The following is a 21,189-nucleotide window of genomic DNA, read 5'->3' on the forward strand; positions in this document are numbered from 1 at the left end:
TCCTTCCTGGACCCCCCTCCTCTTTCCCGCCTTTCTAAAGCCCACCCTCCCATAAGAGGTTCATCTCAAGTCCTGCATTCCCCTCTTGCTCCTGATTTCTAGGACTTGGTGTCTACACCCCACACACCAGCCATCCATTATGCTCTCTCTTCTGTGTCATTTGCTAATTGTTGTACGTGCATTAGAAAATTTATTTCCAGGCTGTGATGGTGACTGCGGTCACTTTTCTCTTTAGATTTTCAAGGATCATCCTCAAAAGGCGGCCTACTTCCTCATAAGCACTTTGCCTGCAATTAATGGTCTCTTGTAGGGGGATTAGTAATATCTTGGTCGTGGCCTTTTAGGCCAGACAGCCCAACTTCAGCCTCGGGCAGGAGAAAACGGGAGAGTCATGCTTTTTCACTCAGTTATTCCTTTTTCTTCTTTTTTTAAATAAGCCTTATGAAGCTGGAAATGGTATTAAGCTTGAAAATAGGTAGTGCTTTTAAAGCACTGTAAGCTTGAAAATAGAGAACATGCTTTTAAAGAGAGAAACACGGAGGTAAGACTGGGTCCTTTTTGTGCTAATTCATAACTGATTTGAATTCTACACTCCAGTTCTAACCTTGTTTGGAATATTCTCTTGCTAGTCACTTTTAGACCCGTCGCTTAGAGTCAGGTGCCTCCTCTGGATGGGCGGGGGTGGGGGCTGATTTTGGGACTTTTGGTTTCACTTAGCATCAAAACATTTGCAAGTTTCCTTGCTACTTATGTACTATGGCTTTGGGAGTAAATTCTGTAAGCTGATCTTTCATAGTTTGTTGCTGAAGGAAATTTCCAGTAGATTATTAGGCCTTCTCATGCAATGCTACTTATATCATCCCTTCCCATAGGACCAAAATAAGTAGTAAGAGATATATTTCAAATACGGAGTCCCTCTCCATATCAGGGGCCATTATGCTCTGAATTGCACTTAACTAATTATTCAGAGATTAATTTCCCACTCCATTTCTTTAATGTTTGAGAATCTAAGAGAGAATATGAGAGCCCTGGGGCTCTGCTCTGTTGATCACTTTTATCAAAGGTTTGGAAGATTACATAGAAAGCACACACACTAAATTTGCAGGTGACATGAAGCACGGATGGATAAGGAATACTGACGGGACTCTATGATATGCTAGTTGCTTTATGTAGCTTATTTTTAATACTTAGCAGCCTTGCAATGCTGGTGAGGCCATCTGTGTAGCCATTTGGCACACTGACTTTGGAGTCAGATAACCAGGTCGGTGTGACCTTGAGAAAGTCACTTGTATTTTCTAGTTGTCATTGTTCCTATTTAAAATGTGTATGATAAGAGCGCCTACTTCCCAGGCTGGTTAGAATTATAAAAGATCCTGGACAGAGGACTCAGCACAGTGCTTGGAACACAGAGAGCTCTAGAAAAACATTAGTCATCTTCATAGCTATCATTCCTATTATGTAGGTAAGGAGACAGGGGCTCAGATCACCTAAATGGCTTAGCCAAGGCTGCACAGCTAGTGCATGGCAGAGCTGGGGTTAGAGCCCAGAACTGCTTAATCAAGAGCCTACTCTTAGACATCACATCTCAAATTGATCAAACTGGGTCTGTCCATCCATCTCTCTACTTGTATAAGTAATTTTTCTTTTTCTTTTTTCTTCTTTTTTTTTTTTTTTTTTTTTGAGATGGAGTCTTACTCTGTCACCCAGGTTGGAGTGCAATGGTGCAATCTCAGCTCACTGCAGCCTCCGCCTCCTGGGTTCCAGCGATTCGCCTGCCTCAGCCTCCTGGGTAGCTGGGATTATAGGCCCCCACAACCACACCTGGCTAATTTTTGTATTTTTAGTAGAGACAGGGTTTCACCATGGTGGTCAGGCTGGTCTTGAACTCCTGACCTCATGATCCATCTGCCTCGGCTCCCAAAGTGCTGGGATTACAGGTGTGAGCCACCATGCTGGGCCGAGTAATTTTTCTAGCACTAATGAAGGTCTTTGCACTGGTTCCCGTTGAATGGAATGTTTTTCACTTTGTAGTTACAGCAGAACATCTTTTCGTCTTGATTCTTTGCACAGCATAGTTCACTGCGCCGTGCTTAGTTCACCGGGTTACCCACCTCTGTTCCCAGAGCAGCAAGGGGGTCTCTGTGGTACTTTGCAATAATTGGAAAACAGCCAGTCCTTGGAATCAGCAAGAGCTTGTCCTTTATTGTGGGTGGCACCTGGGAGCAGAGGTGGGTAACCCAGTGAACCAAGCACAGCACAGTGAACTATGCTGGGCAAAGAATCAAGACTTGAAAAGATTCTTGATTCTTCTGCTGTAACTACAAAGAGAAAAAGATTCTATTCAACAGGGATCTATGCAAATACTTTCATTAGTGCTAGAAAAATTATTTATACAAGTAGAGAGATGAGCAGACCTGGTGTGACGATTTTGAGAAGACGTGATGTCTAAGAACAGCAGTGATCGCTTTTAATGGAAAAGCAAAACGGCCATTAGAACCATGCCTGAGATCTCAGGCAGCATTAGCGCGTCCTGTCCAAATTGGTGATGGTAATAATAACCTGAGCACATTTGGCAGTGATCACATACTCTCCACTGCACTGTGACCAGGTGAGAGTGACATTTCCAGCAGGACAGAGTGTGTCCTTTTACTAAAGCCAGATGCTTGGGAAACCATGTCTTAGAAAGAATGACTTGAAGGAATCAGGCCCCAGAGGAGATTGGTCAATGTCGTTGGCTATTTCCAGGTCTCTCATTTGGAAAGAAAGAAACTTGTCTTAGGTGTCACCAGAGAGTAAAACTGGGTTTAAAATAAAGTGCTAGGAAGACATGCTTTGGTTATATTTGATAAAAAGATACTGGTTATATTGGATATTAAGCTAATTTCTAACGATTAGGACTTTATCTCCCATCAACCCAAAGAAATTTAAGCAGAGTGTGGGTAGCCACTTTTTAGCTACATTAAAAAAATTATTCATAATAGGAAATACTTGGACTAAGTGATTTCCAGCTAAGATGCTGTGGTACAATGAACATGTAGCAAATCTACAGGGGTGTGGTCCACTGTTAAAAAAACCTTACTCAGAAAACCTTTTTCTTTCCTCTTTTCATGAGATCAACACCATCTCCTTTTCCCACCCCTTCAGGTTGGAGCTTGGCAAAAGGAAAGCAGGAACTCCGGATGCTAAAAAGCAGCAAGGGAGTCTCTATGGCACTTTGCAATGATTGGAAAACAGCCAGTCCTTGGAGTCCACAGGGCTTGTCCTTCATCGTGGGTGACATTTGAGAGAATAGGTGGGTAACCCAGTGAACCAAGATGTTCCTACCTGGATTTAGGGCTCTGGAGGTTTTGACGGCTAAGGAGTCGGGCAGCTGAGACTCGCTTTTTGTGGACACTGGATAGACCTGTGGGGAGAAAAACAGTCTTCCTGAGAAGGTGTTGAATGTTCCATTAAAAACTCCCCAGGCGGGGCAAGGTGGCTCATGCCCATAATCCCAACTACTTAGGAGGCTGAGGTGGGAGGATCACTTGAGGCCAGGAGTTCAAGACCAGTCTGGGAAACATAATGAGACCTTTTCTCAGAATATTAATACAAACAAACACTCTGCAGCATTTTCTTCACCCTCTACTGACACTTCTACTGTTCTCTGGAGTAGAATGAGAGACAGAAGAGAACAGATGAGGCAGACATTGGTTGGGATGGGTGAGGTGGTTGTGGGTAGTGCGGAACAAAAAGAAAACCTGGTTGAATTAAGTTGAGAAGAGGATGGTTTGGAAGAACACAGCATGTTACTAGAGAGACAGAGAGAGAGAGACATTTCCCAGTACTTGTTTTACGGAGTGTGGGAGGGCAGCAAAGTATTCATTTTGGTAAGACTGCACTAAAGGGAGATCAAAGCAATGAAGCCCATCTTCCCTAAGCACCTTCTGGAGGTGAGATCGCCTGCCTTTCCCCCATTGTCATGAATGCCTCCCTAGAAGGGTGGTGGGAGGTACCTTGCGTGAGTTCTGGAGCTTCGGCCACATAGGTGAGGCGGAACTTGTTTCTCTTCCAGCTGCGGTCATTGCTGATGAGGGAATTGTTCGCCTTTTCAATGTTGACATCATCTCCCACACAGAAGACATCACAGGCTGCCTGTGGTGTACACAAGGCTTTCAGTGACCTCTTTCAGCCAAGCGGATCTCCTTGCCAACAGCTCCAAGTCATGGTATGTATCTGCATCCACCCATCCATCCATCTATCCAACTATCCATCCATCCATCCATTCATCCATCCATCCATCCATTCATCTATCCATCCAGTAACCCTTCCCTCCTTCCCTTCTTCCTTCCCTTCCTTTCTTCACTCTACCCTTTCATTGTCTTCCTTCCATCCATTCACCCATCCACTCATCCACTCTGCCATTCATCTACCCTTCCGCCCTCCCATCCATGTATCCATCTTTCCATCCATCCATCTGTCCACTCACCCACCCATCCACCCACCCACCCATCCATCTTTCCATGCACCCATCCTTCCTTCCATCTACCCATGCACTCATGCATCTTTCCATGCATCCATCCTTCCATCCATCTACCCATCGACCCACCCACCCATCCATCTTTCCATGCATCCATTCTTCCATCCATTCACCCACCCATCCATATATCTTTCCATGCATACATGCATCCATCCATCCTATATATTTTGAGTGTCTGCGATGTGCTGGACATGTCAGATTTGCCATTGACTTTAGGACCTAACCTGCACTTAAGATATAATTCTATTATGTCATTTATTCCTAAAATTAATATGTGCAGAGGTTTAACATTAAATAAGAAAGTAAACATCTCAGAATTTCCCAATCCATCTTCCTCTAAATATTTAAGAATTATGTAAAGAAAGAGCATACTGAATGAATGTCTGGATGACTGCAAATACATTTTCCTTTTCTTTTTTTTGGTCAAGCTCACTTGTTCTTCGATTTTAACAGTTCTAAGAATTGCTGTCCTTATTTATTTATTTATTTATTTAAGACAGAATCTCACTCTGTCACCCAGGCTGGAGTGCAGTGGCGCAATCTTGGCTCACTGCAGCCTCAACCTCCTCCCCAGGTTCAAGTTATTCTCATGCCTCAGCCTCCCAGGTAGCTGGGATTACAGGCATGTGCCACCACACCCAGCTAATTTTTGTATTTTTAGTAGAGACAGGGTTTTGTCATGTTGGCCAGGCTGGTTTCGAGCTCCTGGCCTCAAGGGATTTGCCTGCCTCGGCCTCCTAAAGTGCTGGGATTACAGGCATGAGCCACCATGCCCGGCCAATGTCCTGAGTTATTTTTAAGATAAAACCACAGATAATTCAAAATAATGATAATTTTTAAGAATAGTTCTTACCATTGTTTGACCTCATGTTGACTTTAAAACAATCCAAATGTTCACCAGTGGATGAATGGATTAACAAGACTTGACACATCCATACCATGGAATATTATTTGGCTATAGAAAAGGATGAAGTTCTGATACATGCTACGGCATGAATGAACCTTGAAAACATTATACTAAGTGAAAGAAGTCAGTCACAAACGACCACATTATGATTCCATTCATATGAAATGTCCAGCACAGGGAAATCTACAGAGACAGAAAGTAGGTTTGTGTTTGCCAGAGCTGGGAGTGGGATGGGAGCAGGAGGTTGACAGCTAAAGGGTACAGTGGCTTTTAACAGGCCTTCCTTCCTGGTTGCTCAGTCAGGGTTGGCTGATGGAAATCAAGCAACAGAATTATCCCAATGGGTATAAAAAGCCATTATTTCAACTCTCCTTGTCTGGGAGGAAATGCAAGAACAGGCTGATAAACACTGCCTCCCCACATGGAAATCCTCACAGCCCAGGGGCCTCAGCTTCCCCATTTGCTCTCTACCTGCGTTTGCTTTCAGGATGAAAAGTGTCATCTAAATGACAGAAGGTTGCATAGTACTCTTCTCCCGGGGTTGCTGATGAGTATGCATTCCAAGGCTAGGATGGCGTGGGTAAAAGTGGCAGGGTCTACATTCATTACCACCTCCCAGCCTAGAATGGTCAGTTTAGTCATCCTCATATGCAGATAGAAGGCCATGCATGGTTCATTTATTCTCCTGTGGCCTTAAATTTAAAACAGCTCTGGCCAATAGGATGTCTTATCATGATGGAAAGGTTCTACACTGTCTAATATGGTAACCCCTACCCCTGTGGCTACTGAGAATGCAAAATGTGTATTCTCAGTTGCTTACTGCAACTGAGCAATGGGATTTTTTTTTTTAATACTGAAGAAAGATAACAGTTTATTATAATTTATTTTATTTAACAATCTAGGAAGTTCGCAGCCATCAGCAGTTCCAGCGCAATTTCAAGTACAATTGGGGATTCTGGAATCTCAGTGGAGCTGTGAATGTAGTGAACGTTGTATGTAAACTGTGTGCCATGCCTATAATCCCAGCACTTTGGGAGGCCCAGGGGGGCGGACTGACTGAGCTCAGGAGTTCACGACCACCCTGGGTGACACGGTGACACCCCATCTCTACTAAAATACAAAAAATTAGCTGGGCATGGCGGCAGGTGCCTGTAGTGTCCCAGCCTCTTGGGAGGCTAAGGCAGGAGAATAGATTGAACCCAGGAGGTGGAGGTTGCAGTGAGCCAAGATCGTGTCACCGCACTCCAGCCTGGGCAACAGAGCAAGATTCTGTCTCAAAAACAAAACAACACAAAACAAAACATGTATACTTTTGTTAATACAGGGATAGGAATCTCTCTCTCAAATTAACTTCATTTGTTTTATTCTCAGCAAACTGACCTGGGCCACTCAACATGGCTTTTATCATTCCTGATGTTAGCACATGTTCTATTTTTACAACACATTCCTGACCCTCAGAAGGTATCAGTTAGACATGCATGGTACCAGGGACTTCACAGCCACCATAGGCTTTCTCCTCTACATCCATCATGTTCTCATGAAATTCTACTTTGCTTCCCCAGGAACTTCAGTAGTTTCCTGGTAAGGTGGGGGTGCAGAGTCTGTCGCTCCCTTCTGTCTGGAGGAAGTCAGGAATGGGATTTTAAACCTATTAAATTAAATTAATTAATTAGTTTTTTAAAGACATGAGGTCGCACTATGTTGCCCAGGCTGGTCTTGAGCTCCCGGGCTCAAACAATCCTCCTGCCCAGCCTCCCAAAGTGCTAGGATGACAAGCATGAACCACCATGCCCAGCCTTATTTAATTTTGAACTGTGTAGATAGGTATAGATGTAATTCACGTAACATACAATTCACTGTTTAAACACGTACAATTCTGTGGCATGTAGAACGTCCACACGGTTATGCAACCCTTCCCACTATCTGCTTCCAGAACATTCTCATCGCCCCCCCCCCCCCACACTGAAAAACTTTTTTATCTGTTAGTAGTCACTTCCATTTCCCATCCCCATAACCCCTAGCAACCAATAACCTGCCTTCTCTCTCTATGGATTTTCTGATTCTGGACATTTCATATAAATGGAATCCTGCAATACATATTCTTTTGTGACTGTCTTCTTCCACTTAGCACAAAGTTTTCAAGGTCCATCCATGTTGTAGCATGTATCACCACTTCATTATTTTTTACAGATGAAGAATATTCCATTGCATTGATGTATCACATTTTATTGACCCATTCATCATATTTAATTTTAATTAGCTGAAGTTTAAATTTAAATGGCTATGTGTGGCTAGTGGCTACCATATAATATTGGTCAGTGAAGATCTAGCACAAGAGGGGTACGCTTGTCAAAGTTGGTAGACTGCCAAGATCTTAAGTTTGGTTTGGTTGACTAACTCTATGTTTTTCTGTGTACCTGTATACCAAATATGAGTGAGGGATGGCTTCCTCCCAGCCCTGACATTCCAAAACTCTATAATTTTTTTATGGACCAACTCCTTGCCCATAATGTAGAATGTTGGATTCTGGGTAGAAAATATGTGCTTTCAGGACACCCAAATTTATCTGAGCTGTTTAAAGTTGTATTTTGGCTGGATACATGGGAGAGGTACTGAGGGTTCTCTCAAGTTTATTCTCTTCTTGATGGTTTAGGTGCTGTCTTTGGGAGTGTGGGGAGCATTACTTCTCCCTGTAGGTCCATGAGATCTAGATTACCTTGAAGACCTTCTTGGCCCAGGTCCTGAAAGCCTCTTCCTGCCCACAGAGCTCATCCCCTTCCCTCATCTTCAGGATCCTCTCCCCTCCCAGTTCTTCCAGGAGGGTGTCCACAGCATGTCCGAAGGCGCAAAAGTGAGGGTACGCTCGTGAGCCAAGACCAAACACTGAGAACCTGTCAAGGGGACAACAGAATGTTCATGCTAAGGGACTGTGGGGAATGTGGGGAGTGTCTGGTATAATGTGTCCCACCAATTTCATATATTAAAACTCTAATCTCCTTATAATTGTATTTTGAGATAGGGCCTTTAAGGAGGTAATTAGGGTTAAATTAGGTTATAAGGGTAGAGCCCTGTTCTGATAAGATTAGTGTCCTTATAAGAAGAGGAAGAGACACCAGACCTCTCTCTCTCTCTCTCTCTCTCTCTCTCTCTCTCTCTCTGGACATAGTAAGAAGGTGGCCGTCTGCAAGCCAGAAAGGGAGACCTCACCAGAAAGCAACCCTGCTAGCACCCTGATCTTGAACTCTGGCTTCCAGTACCATGAGAAAATAAATTTCTTTTCTTTAAGCTGTCTGTGAGTTCTAGAATTACAGCCAATACCACTTAGTCTGTGGTATTTTGTTATGGTAGCCTGAACTAATATATCTGGTATCTCAAAAAGAACAATGTTTAGCTGATGGTGGTCAGGCAACCCCAAGCTCATCTGTGGAAGGGCACTTTAAACCTAAGGGCTCTCAAGTGTTTCTCTCCCTTTCTTTTGGTCTCTTTTAATTACTGCCATCATCAGGAGAATATTCTAATTTGTTCTAAGGCAGACAAATTACGGATAGCAATGACCTGGAACTACTGGCTGTTTTGTGCATGTCCACTTCTAAGCTGGACCAACTGGGGAAATTAGTCTATTTTAGTGGAAGGCTTGAATTCTATGAGTGACATAACTAGATTAGTTTTAAGTATGAAGATAATGAAACTATAACATAATGGTCCTCAGGGACTTGTATTAATGAAGAGACCAGAAGAAATTGTCATCAACACATCAGACAGGTTCTTCTAAAAGGGGATGAAAGAGTTATAAATATTCTGGTTACATTCCTTGTAGGGTCTATGAAATTAAATTGCTTCACAGACCCTCTGTGTACAGATACCACCAAGAAAATGTTGGTGCTTGAACCAGTGGGGTCAAGTTCATGAGATGTTTCTCTGTTTTGAGGTGGGGACACTTGGACTGAAGGAAGGAAATGGAGGGCTATGTCCTAGGTGGCTCCTGTACGGGTGGTCCACAGCCCTTCGGACACTTTCTGCCACATTTCTAGAACTTGGTCTTGGCTGTAGGTCTAGACCTCACAGTGACAGGAACAACAGGTTCATGAATGGGACAAAAACACCCCACCTTGCCCCACTTTTTAAGGTCAGAGTGTTCTGCTGTAGACTGTCATCTCAGATAAACCATGGAGTGGGACTACTTAACCCACTCCATACAGGATCAGGCCCTGCCCCTGAATCTCTTTTTTAGGTTGATGGGGACAAAATGGTAACAGATTGAGATGGGGAGGAAGGAAGAAGGTAGGAGAAGTTGGGAAGGTACCCTCCATCATTGGAGCATGAACTTGGGGTGGGTCCAGGTGCCTCACAGGTGAAAGTTAATGTAGGTTAATATCCACTCCCCTCAAATCCACACTCATATTGTATCATTTAATCTTCCTCTTCTTTCTTGCCCTCCTTTCCCTAGAATTCCAGAGCCTTTCCAAATAAAGTATGTGGGATTAGACAGCTTTTTGCCATTTACTTATTGATTTATTATTATTTTTTTGAGACAGAGTTTTGCTCTTATCACCCAGGCTGAAGTGCAGTGGTGTGATCTCGGCTTACTGCAACCTCTGTCTCCCAGGTTCAAGTGATTCTTCTGCCTTAGCCTCACGAGTAGCTTGGATACAGGCGTGCCTGGCTAATTTTGTATTTTTAGTAGAGACGGGGTTTCACCATGTTGGTCAGGCTGGTGTCAAACTCCTGACCTCGGTGATCCGCACACCTTGGCCTCCCAAAGTGTTGGGATTACAGGCATGAGCTGCTGAGCCCAGCCTGCCATTTACTTTTAACTAATGATCTTCTTGAATCCAAAAACATTACCCTTTTCTTGCAGGGTGGTGGCCTGACAGGTAGACAGAGATGGTGACTGGATGTGGACTGATTGGAGGGGTGACACGAAAGGGCATCCCTGCCTGAAGCCACCTGCCTCAGCCTTAGCCCAGTGCAGATCGGGAGCTCCCAGCACTAGTCATGCCTTCTGGTTAAGGTGCTATTTCCCGAATCTCTGTGATTTATGTTTGTGATGTCTGCCATATTCGATTACCACTGACACTGTCAACAACTCATTTGTGCTTTTGAACTTGCTTTTACTTTTTCCTCACTAGCTCATCACTCCTATGATCTGAATGTTTGTGTCTCCCCCAGATTCACAGGTTGAAACCTAACCCTCAATGTCATGGTATTAGTGGCCTTTGGAAGGTGATTAGGTCATGAAGGTGAAGCCTCATGAATGGGGTTAGTGCCTCATAAGGGGCTGAAGAGACCTTCCACCATGTAAGGACGCAGCTGGAAGGTACCATCTATGAGCCAGAGAGTGGGCCCTCACCAGACACTGAATCTGCCGGCACCTTGATCTTGGACTTCCCAGCCTCTAGAACTGTGAGAAATAAATTACTGTTGTTCACAAGCTACCAGTTTATGGTGTTTGGTATAGTAGCCCCAATGGACCAAGGCTCCTAACTCTTGTGTTCACCAACAGATGATGATTCAGGTGGTTGATTCATTAATATTCTTCTTGGTGGGCCTGAGAACCTAGACTGCAGTCACTACTAGTCACATTTCCATCACAATCTTCAGCTTATGATCTCAAAATGCCTATTTTAAGCCTCCAAACCAGGAGTTGGCAAACCTTTTTTTTTTTTTTTTTTTGAGACAGAGTTTTGCTCTATCGTCCAGGCTCGAGTGCAGTGGCGCCATCTTGGCTCACTGCAACCTCTGCCTCCCAGGTGCAAGTGATCTTCCCACCTTAGTCTCCAGAGTAGCTGGGACCACAGGTGCATGCCACCACGCCCAGCTAAGTTTTTATATTCTTGGTAGAAATGGGGTTTTGCCATGTTGCCCAGGCTGGTCTCAAACTCCTGAGCCCAAGAGATCTGCCTGCCTTGGCCTCCCAAAGTGCTGGGATTATAGGCATGAGCCACTGTGCCCGGCATTGCCAAACTTTTTATATGTGGGGGTCAGACAGCAAATATTTTTAGGCTTACAGGCTGAGAAGCAAAATTGAAGCTATTACATAGGCACTTACAAAACAAGAAAGAAAACAAATTCCTGAACATTCTCAATTGATAAAATTAAAAACATAATAATAACACTTAAGCATACTTTAACACAGGTCTACTATGAGAAGACTGGAATTCATTTTTTAGGAGAGAATAATAACATTTTCTTCATTGGGGTTCAAAGGTAATGTTTTCTACCATCAAACTGATTACAAATGTTCATCGGTAAGAAAAGCATTATTAGCTCATGGGTTGTTAAAAATATGCAGTGACCAAGCTGGATTTGGCTCACAGGCGTTAGTCTGCCAACCCCTGCCATGATAGATTTAATAAGGGAAAAATGGGTCTGACTGTCAAACTCCAGAACTGATGTTTCAATGTTGAGCTGAAAAATGTACTGATGTCAAAACCTATAGAATGTTCAACACCAAGAGTGAACCCTAAAGTAAACTATGGACTGTGGCTGATAATGATGTGTCCCTGTAGGTGCGTCAGTTCTAACAAACGCACCACTCTGGTGTGGGATGCTGATAGGAGGGGAGACCGTGCGTGTGTAGTGACAGGAGGATGTGGGAACTCTCTGTACTTTCTGCTCATTTTGCTGTTAACCTAAAATTGCTTTAAAACATAAAGCCTATTTGAAAATGTCCTGGAGGACATAACAGATATTTCAACATCTAGCAAACCAGTGATCTATATCATCTACTAAGCATTGCTCTGAGTAATTATGGAGAAGGCTCAGTTAGTGAAGTTCTGAGAGATTTGTGGCCAGGCCTGAAGGTTCTTCCTACAGGGCAACTCACATTAGTCTTGTCTTGATCAATATCCACGAAACCAAGGGTTTGACATCCCAGTTTTCTTTCCTTCCAAGAACCCATTAGACTGAATACACAACTGTTGTAATATAAAATATTTGTCCACGTACTTCCTAAAATTATCTCATAGTATGTGACTAGGCCATGAGATAATATGAGGTTAGGGCAGTATTTGTCAAATCTGACTGCATGTTAGAGTCAATTGGAGAGACTTAAAGGAAAAAGCAGCACATGGGCCCAATTCCAGATCAATTCCATCAGAATCTCTGGAGATGGGGCTTGGTTATTGTATTAGTATGCTGCAAACCTCCCCAGGTGATTCTGAGGAGCCTCCAGGATTGAGAACCATGGGGTCATAGCAGGGTGTCTACAGAAGCTTCTATTAAGTATACACCATAGCTATTGGGAAGGGCAGCTCATTGAGCAATATCCAGAGACTGATAGCCTTCAGCACAAATAACGGGGTGAACCTTGGGTAAGAGGGCTCTGAGGGAGTGTGTATAGAAAAAGAAGTCACAGAAAGGATAAAAACGGTGCATGGGGAGACCAGGCAATGTGACTTAATGGGTGGGAGGGGTCCCAGACAGCCAGGATGCAGCCGGTTTTATGAGAAATGAATGGACATAGAAGGGAGACTGCCTCCCCACGACGAAGAGCTCACTTCGTAACTAGGTCCAGCTCCCCAGGAGCCTTAGTCTTCCCTGACCCCCGACCCCCTTATCCCCTTGCTTACCTCACATTGGCCAGGGGTCCAGCACTCTCAAAGTTGTCTCTGAGGTCGGGCCCATCGCCTGATGGTTTCTGGGAGTCAGAGTAGGAGGAGACGCTATTGAATCGGACCTTGTAGCTCCTGCCAAAACCAAAGAGAACCTGTGAGCTCTGGCCTGGAGCTCCCTCCTGAGGTCAACACCCTTGATGGATCTTCAAGTGACAAGTCCTGATTCTAGGGTCTTCTCTTGTATGTTGAGTCAAACCATAACACTCCCATGGTCTCTTCTATAATCTACCAACGTACCCATGGCCACCACAGTGGTAACCGTCCATCTATACTTGGTCTTACTGGTACTAAAAAGGTTTCTGGCCATGCTTAACTCAGGAAACCTGAGACCCATAAAGTTAACATGATTTAATCAGTAAGAAGTCAGGAGCAGAACTAACTACTCCCCTAAACCATGAGACCATGCTTTCTTGTTTCTCAAAAAAAAATTTTTTTTGGGACAGAGTTTCACTCTTGTTGCCTGGGCTGGAGTGCAATGGCACGGCCTCGTCTCACTGCAACCTCTGCCTCCCGGGTTCAAGCAATTCTCCTGCCTCAGCCTCCCAAGTAGCTGGGATTACAGGCATGTACCACCATGCCTGGCTAATTTTGCATTTTTAGTAGAGACAGGGTTTCACCACATTGGCCAGGCTGGTCTCGAACTCCTGACCTCAGGTGATCCACCCTCCTCGGCCTCCCAACATGCTGGGATTACAGGCGTGAGCCACTGCGCCTGGCCCTTTCTCAAGTTTTAATGTACACAAGAATCATCCTGGGATTTCATTAAAATGCAGATTCTGATTAAGTAGGTCTGGGACCTGGCTTGGAGTTCTGTGTTTCTAACAAGCTCCCAGGAGATGCCAGTGTCTCCGGACTTCACTTTAAGTAGCTGGAAACTAGACCATGCTGTCCAAGATGGCAGCCATTGGCTAAGTGTGGCTATCTAAAGTTAAATTAATTTGAATTAAATGCAAGTCAGTGTGGGTTGGTACACTGCAAACCTCCCTAGGTGATTCTGATGTGCATTCAGCTTTGAGAACCACTGGGTCACAGCAGGGTGTCACTTGCACCACCCACATTTCAGGGGCTCCAGAGTCACGTGTGGTTAGTGGCTGCCATAGTGGACAGCACAGATATAGAACATTTACATCTCTCTAGAAAGTTCTTCTGGACAGTGCTGGAGTATCCCATTCAATACTGTCCTTCCATAAAGTTATAGTCCTTAGACTTTTCAGGGTTCTGTCACATTTCACATTTCAAGTAAATATGAACAATGTTCAGCACTGACACCTGGCATGGAAAGAGACTGCATTTTTAAATTAAATTATTTTGAAGGCGAAGGACGATGTCATTGGGACTCAAACCTCAAGATGAGAGGCTCAGGAACCTTCAGACTAAAAAAAAAAAATCCAATTTCTCAGTTTTCCCCTAAAAGTGGTAAGTTGTGCTCTCAGGTAAGGCAAAACAAAACAAAGCAAACAGAAACAAACAAAAAATCTGAGACCAAACAAACAAGCAACCAAAACTCCAAAACAAAACCCAAACCTCAAGAAGCAAACCCAACACACAAATCTAATTACAAAAAATTAAAAAGAAATAAGAAAATAAAAAACAAGAGAGAGGAAGAAGAAAAGAAAAGAAATTGTGCATTCTGGCAGCAGGGTTTTCTAAGCTGGATGTTCTTTAAAGTTTTTGCTCCAGCATCAGGAAAGTTCTAAATATATGTAAGTGTATTTTCTGCCCTAAAATAGTCTCACATTGAGTCATGCAATATATCAGGGGGTGGCTGTGTTGTTAGTGTTGGAGGAATGGTTGATGGTTGTGGTAAAAATAACAGCACGTGCATTTGTATGAGGTTGGAGGTTTTTCCAAATGCTTTCCTTTTTGTTATTATCCTTTAACCCTGCCAATAGGCCACAGAAGTGCGTAGGGCAGAGCTAATTTCTCCCCATTTGGCAGAGGAGAAAGACCGAGGCCCACGGGGGTTAAGTGACTTGCTCAAGGTCACTTAGTGAGTTAGTGACACAGCTCAGGCTAGAACTCAGGTCTCCTTGAGACCTAGATGTGTGGCCTGGGATGCTCAGGTATTGGGCCTGCATGCACACACTCGCACACACATGCGTGTACACACATGTGGACATGTACACACATGCACACTCTACCTGTGCTGGCTGTCACGGGCTGCAGCCAGACCGTGGACTTCTGTGTCACCATGGGGGAGGGGAGGCCCTTTACGGGGAAAGAAACGCAAGGGTTCCGGGCACCTAGAGGGGAGAATCGATGGTGCCCTATCTCTCCCTGAAGGAGGGGTGAGAGGGAACCTGCTGGGAGACCATCCAGGATGGGGTGGGAAGGAGAGAGGTAGCGAGAGTGAGGACTACGATGCTGATCACAAAGGACTCAGCAACGGTCAGTTTCCTGGGTATCAAACTTATGTGAATATGGCAGTACGTTCTCTGCCCAAAGAAAATCAGAAGGGATTTTCTTTTTTTCTTTTCTCTTCTTTTCTTTTTTTTGAGACGGAGTCTCTGTCGCCCAACCTGGAGTGCAGTAGCGCAATCTCTGATCACTGCAACCTCCGCCTCCTGGGTTCAAGTGATTCTCCTGCCTCAGCCTCCCAGTAGCTGGGATTACAGGCGCACACCACCATGCCCAGCTAATTTTTATGTTTTTAGTAGAGACGATTTTCACCATGTTGGCCAGGCTGGTCTCAAACTCCTGACCTCAGGTGATCCTCCCACCTCGGCCGCCCAAAATGCTGGGATTACAGGCATGAGCCACCGTGCCTGGCCTCAGAAAGGATTTTCTGCTTAACATAGCCAATAAACACCAGCCAGCTAGAGCATTTGATATTCACCTTAAGACACAGGGATCTGCTCCATGCTTGAGCAAATACTGAGTTGGCCTAATGGAAAGATAGCTCAGTGTGCACATACCATATGTCCTATACCTTATGGGGGATGCAAGGGCTTTTCAAGGGTAATTAAATAAAATTTTTTTTTTTTGGCTGGGTGCAGTGGTTCACACCTGTAATCCCAGCACTTTGGGAGGCTGAGATAGGCAGATCACCTGAGGTCAGGAGTTTGAGACCGGCCTGGCCAACATGGTGAAAGCCTGTCTCTACTAAAAACACGAAACTGGGCCGCGCACGGTGGCTCAAAGTGTAATCCCAGCACTTTGGGAGGCTGAGGCGGGTGGATCACGAGGTCAGGAGATCAAGACCATCCTGGCTAACAACATGAAACCCCGTCTCTACTAAAAATACAAAAAAAAAAAAAAAAAAAAAAAAAAAAATTAGCTGGGCACGGTGGTACGCGCCTGTAGTCCCAGCTACTCAGGAGGCTGAGGCAGGAGAATGGCGTGAACCTGGGAGGTGGAGCTCGCAGTAAGCCGAGATCCCTCCACTGCACTCCAGCCTGGGTGACAGAGTGAGACTCCGTCTCAAAAAAAAAAAAATTAGCTGGTCATGGTGGCATGTGCCTGTAATCCCACCTACTTGGGAGGCTGAGGCTGCAGAATCGCTTGAACCCAGGAGGTGGAGGTTGCAGTGAGCCAAGATCATGCCATTGTACTCCAGCCTTGGTGATAAGAGCAAAATTTCATCTCAAAAAAAATTTTTTATTTCCATTTTTTAGAGACAAGGTCTTGCTCTATCGTCTAGGCTGGGGTGCTGTGTACAATCATGGCTCACTGTAGCCTCGACCTCCTGAGCTCAGGTGATCCTCCTGCCTCAGCCTCTGGAGTAGTTGGGACTTCAGGTGCATACTACCATACCCAGCTAATTTTTAATTTTTTTTGTAGAGATGGGATCTTGCAATCGCCCAGGCTGGTTTGAACTGTTGGCCTCAAGCAATCCTTCTGCCTTAGCTTCCCAAAGCACTAGGATTATAGGCATGAGCCACCGCTCCCAGCCGTCAATGGTAAGTTTGATTAGATGCTTTTTTACTTTGTCAAATACCTTTAGAACTCAGTCCCACATTACATGCAGCTCCATTACAAACATATTTTTGACTACAGGTATGTTTTGTCTTATGATGTATCTTATCTTTTGAACTCAACTTCTAGATTAGCTGCAACTTCACTGTGAGCCTCAGACAGGAACCTTCTAAGGAAAGAAGTTCCATTCTTTGATTTTAGCAACTTTTTTTCTTTTTTGTCAAAAGGTCTGGCTGTTCAGGCTGGCCTCAAATTCCTGGGGTCAAGTGATCCTTCTGGCTCAGCCTACAGAGTAGCTGAGACCACAGGTATGTGCTACCATGCCTGACTGCCTTGCACTGATTTTGAATGTAGGTTCCCAAAGAGAAAAATAATAATAAGAACAATATTTACACAGTGCTTTTTTTTTTTTTTTTTTTTTTTTGAGAAGGAGTTTGCTCTTGTTGCCTAGGCTGGAGTGCAATGGCGCGATCTCGGCTGACTGCAACCTCCACCTCCCAAATTCAAGAGATTCTCCTGCCTCAGCCTCCCGAGTAGCTGGGATTACAGGCATGCGCCACCACGCCTGGCTAATTTTTGTATTATTAGTAGAGACGGGGTTTCACCATGTTGGCCAGGCTGGTCTTGAACTCCTGACCTCGTGATCCACCTGCCTCGGCCTCCCAAAGTGCTGGGATTACAGGCATGAGCCACCGCCTCCAGCACACAGTGCTTTTACATCTAGTTTGTGATTTGATTCTTACTAATTAGAAAGTCAAGGCAGGTGCTATAATCTCTATTTGATAGAAAAGGAAACTGAGGCACAAGGCTGTAAGTGACTCAGAAACCAAAATATTGGCCCTAGTAGACTGCAGACACCTCACAACTAAGACCCATCACAAATGGACTTCAGAGTACGGCCACCATCCAGAACTCAAATGTGAACCCCAGGTGCTGAAAGTCAATGTCCAGTTACCCTCAGGGGGTGGCGGGTGACATCGGAGGGGGTCATTCACTTACTTCCTTTCTTCCTGCACAGAGTTGGGGTGCCTCATTTCCATCAACGCACAGCCAAATTTCTGGAGGTGAAAACATATGGGTGAAATTAGCACATCTTAGTAAATGGGAAGCCAGGTCGGGTACTGAGCGTCTGGGGTCCTGGCTGTCACAGAAGAGACTGATGCCTGGAGGTCAGGATGTCAGGAGTGGTCAGGGGCTCAGGCTGGACAGTAATGCCTGGGTTACAGACTCAGTGGATACACCTGCTGTTTAAATGACTACAGATGTGGACTCCCTACCTCCAGCACACAACTTCCCTTTGGAGACTTCCTTAAAAATATTGTCCCCACGTTCCTCATCTACATCAGGGGATATCAAGCTCATGATAGGAGCAGCGATTGCAAACAGCTTATTTAGGTGACAACATTTTCACCAGGGACTTACTAACTAGTGGACACCCGTAGACTGAGTACTTGGAATTGTCCAACCTTTGTATAACTTGGATCCAAATGGAAATTACTGGCTTTGGGCTCTGGGAGGGTTTGCTACTGAATAGCAGGTACAGGAAGAGTCTCAACTGTGGCTCCCACTTCTTCCTGATGATGGAACCACACTCTTAAACAGGTAAAAGCTCATCTCACCTCCCCATTCTCAGGGGGATCTCCGTTGCCAAAGGTGCTGGTAACCACGAGGACCAGAGTTTCATGTTCCAGGTGCACGATGTCATATTCTTCCATGGACATCACCTAGGTGGGCGGGGCACAGGTATGGAATGGGGAGAGGAAGAAGGGGATGAGGAGAGAAAAGAGGTGGGAGAGACAGGAAGCGATGGGGAAAGGGGAAGAGGAGAGAAAAGAAAAAATGTGAGTCATTTTGAGTCATCTCCTTTGGAAGGAGAACTGAAAGATCTGGGGTGTTAGTATTTCAGTGGGCTCAAGTGGGTAGAACTAAACGCTTTTTGGTAGCGTGGGACCTTGCTATGGTCACTGTGGCCTGAAGGATTGTGGAGAGTCTGGAGCAATGGTTCAAGCGATTGACAGACACAGAAACAGATCTTGATGGAATCCCTTGGGATTCTTTTTTTTTTTTTTTTTTTTTTTTTTTGAGACGGAGTCTCGCTCTGTCGCCCAGGCTGGAGTGCAGTGGCGCGATCTCGGCTCACTGCAAGCTCCGCCTCCCGGGTTCACGCCATTCTCCTGCCTCAGCCTCCCGAGTAGCTGGGACTACAGGCGCCCACAACCGCGCCCGGCTAATTTTTTGTATTTTTAGTAGAGACGGGATTTCACCGTGGTCTCGATCTCCTGACCTTGTGATCCGCCCGCCTCGGCCTCCCAAAGTGCTGGGATTACAGGCGTGAGCCACCGCGCCCGGCGGGATTCTTATAGTCAATTGGTCTTGGATTCTTCCCGACCCCAGTTAGGTTGGGAATGATCTGGCTAGAGCTGACTAAGTCTTCTCAACCTCCTCTCTAATCCTCCCGCAAGCAGCGTGGAGCACCTGACCAAACAAGCCTGAGATATCTGCCTTCTGGAAAGATGATTGCCCTGTGTCTCATCACCGTCTGAGCAACATTTCTCAAAATAGGTTCTAGAAAATCCCAGTCTCCTGAGATGCTCCATGAAAACAAGTGATCCACGATCAAACATGTTTGGGAAACGTCTATATTCTATCCTCGCCTCTTTTGGAGATTAGAACACATGCTTATAGATTACAGGCTCTGGGAAGTCCTGCCACAGCAATGAAAACCATTGAGCTGTACTTCAGGCAAAGCTTCCCAAACTGACCTCAGAATGGTTTCTTATAAACCCTCTAACATTTTGCACTAAAGAAGGGAATTTCATTTTGTGACTCCTGGACTCATGGGGAGAGGGATATCACAGTCCCCTGAAATTTATACCAACGTGCGTGTGAGCTGATAGGCATTGTCAGTTGTGCTTTCATCCTTTGCCAAAGGCTTCTTCTCTGTTGACTTCCCTCTCTCCCCTTGCCGCCTTAATTTACCATGAGAAGCTGGCGGAGCTAGGGCTACCCCCCACCTACCTTGGCATCAAAGGCGTGTTTGAAGATCTCACACAAGGTCTTGGCATAAGCTTGCGATTTGCCTGTCTCCGTGGCATACAGGATGGTTGCTTTGACCCTCTTGGCCATAGCCTGCCCCATCAGCTTGGCCGAGAACTTGACAGCTCTGGAGGGAAGAGGATGGAGATGAGAAATGGGAAACAGAAAAGGGGAGAGAAGATGCTGGATTGGGACTTTTGTGCAAGAACCAGGATCCATGAAATATAACAGAAGAGAACTCTCTTGATCTTTGATGACTTCAGGGGTTTCCTCAGAGGCATTCGAAGCCCTTGTGTTTAAGCACCATATTATTGAATCCTTTTATTTTATTTTATTTTATTTTATTTTTTTAACTTCTCTAGAGATAATGCTGGATATTAAATCCTTTATTAAATCCTACCAGAGGCTGGGCGCAGTAGCTCATGCCTGTAATCCCAGCACTTTGGGAGGCCGAGGCAGATGGATTGCCTGAGCTCAGGAATTTGCCACCAGCCTGGGCAACAAGGTGAAACCCCGTATCTACTAAAATACAACAAAATTAGCCGGGTGTGGCAGCTGTGTGCCTGTAGTCCCAGCTACTTGGGAGGCTAAGGTAAGAGAACTGTTTGAACCCAGGAGGCGGAGGTTGCAGTGAGCCGCAATCGCACCACTGGGCACCACTGCACTCTAGCCTGGGTGACAGAGTGAGACTCTGTATCAAAAAAAAGAAAAAAAAAAAAAATCCCACCAGAGCAATTAGTCATGAGTTAAAAGAAGTAGTTAAGTTTTGCTAGCTTGTTACTTGATAGATCCCAGGTTAAGAACCTTAGTGTGCCGAGTATTGCCTCAAAAGATGATCGTTCATCCATTTCCTCTCTCTTTCATTCATCAAATATTAAGTGCCTAACTATGTGTCAGTATTGTTACAGGAACTGGAGACCATAGAGAACATAGCTATGGCATGCAGCTGTCATGGGGCTCATATTCTAATGTGTGTATGCACATGTGTGAATGAGAGAAAGACAGACAGAAATGAATCACGAATAAGTCACCAGGCATTGAGTTTGATGGGATTTTAGAGGTTTGTTGGTCCACAAGGGAAGGACCAGGTCTGATTTATTCAGCAATGCATGCCAAGGGTCTTGCACAGAGCCTGATACCCAATAGGCACTAAATAAATATCTATCAAAAGAAGTTATGGGATAGGCATAGTGGCT

At 44.9% G+C, this 21,189-nt stretch overlaps 1 protein-coding gene and 1 pseudogene across 2 annotated transcripts in view; both read right to left on the minus strand.

Annotated features, from left to right (window-relative positions):
* Positions 1-21,189, minus strand: part of NOS1 (nitric oxide synthase 1) — a 231,703-nt gene that overhangs the window by 25,079 nt on the left and 185,435 nt on the right. Inside the window, exons 14-21 of one of the 2 annotated variants that reach the window (XM_045366051.3) lie at positions 19,976-20,120; positions 18,577-18,681; positions 17,957-18,015; positions 15,184-15,285; positions 12,998-13,114; positions 8,143-8,317; positions 3,996-4,134; positions 3,325-3,403 (exon numbers count right to left, since the gene is read on the minus strand). In XM_045366051.3, the coding sequence (XP_045221986.2) occupies positions 3,325-3,403; positions 3,996-4,134; positions 8,143-8,317; positions 12,998-13,114; positions 15,184-15,285; positions 17,957-18,015; positions 18,577-18,681; positions 19,976-20,120 (921 nt within the window). The remainder of the gene's footprint in view (positions 1-3,324; positions 3,404-3,995; positions 4,135-8,142; positions 8,318-12,997; positions 13,115-15,183; positions 15,286-17,956; positions 18,016-18,576; positions 18,682-19,975; positions 20,121-21,189) is intronic. The other variant, XM_015431613.4, reaches the window with a different exon arrangement.
* Positions 6,317-6,954, minus strand: LOC123567598 (elongin-C-like; annotated as a pseudogene).

Source organism: Macaca fascicularis, chromosome 11 (genome assembly GCF_037993035.2).
Source record: "Macaca fascicularis isolate 582-1 chromosome 11, T2T-MFA8v1.1".
In the NCBI taxonomy this organism is placed as follows: Eukaryota; Metazoa; Chordata; class Mammalia; order Primates; family Cercopithecidae; genus Macaca; species Macaca fascicularis.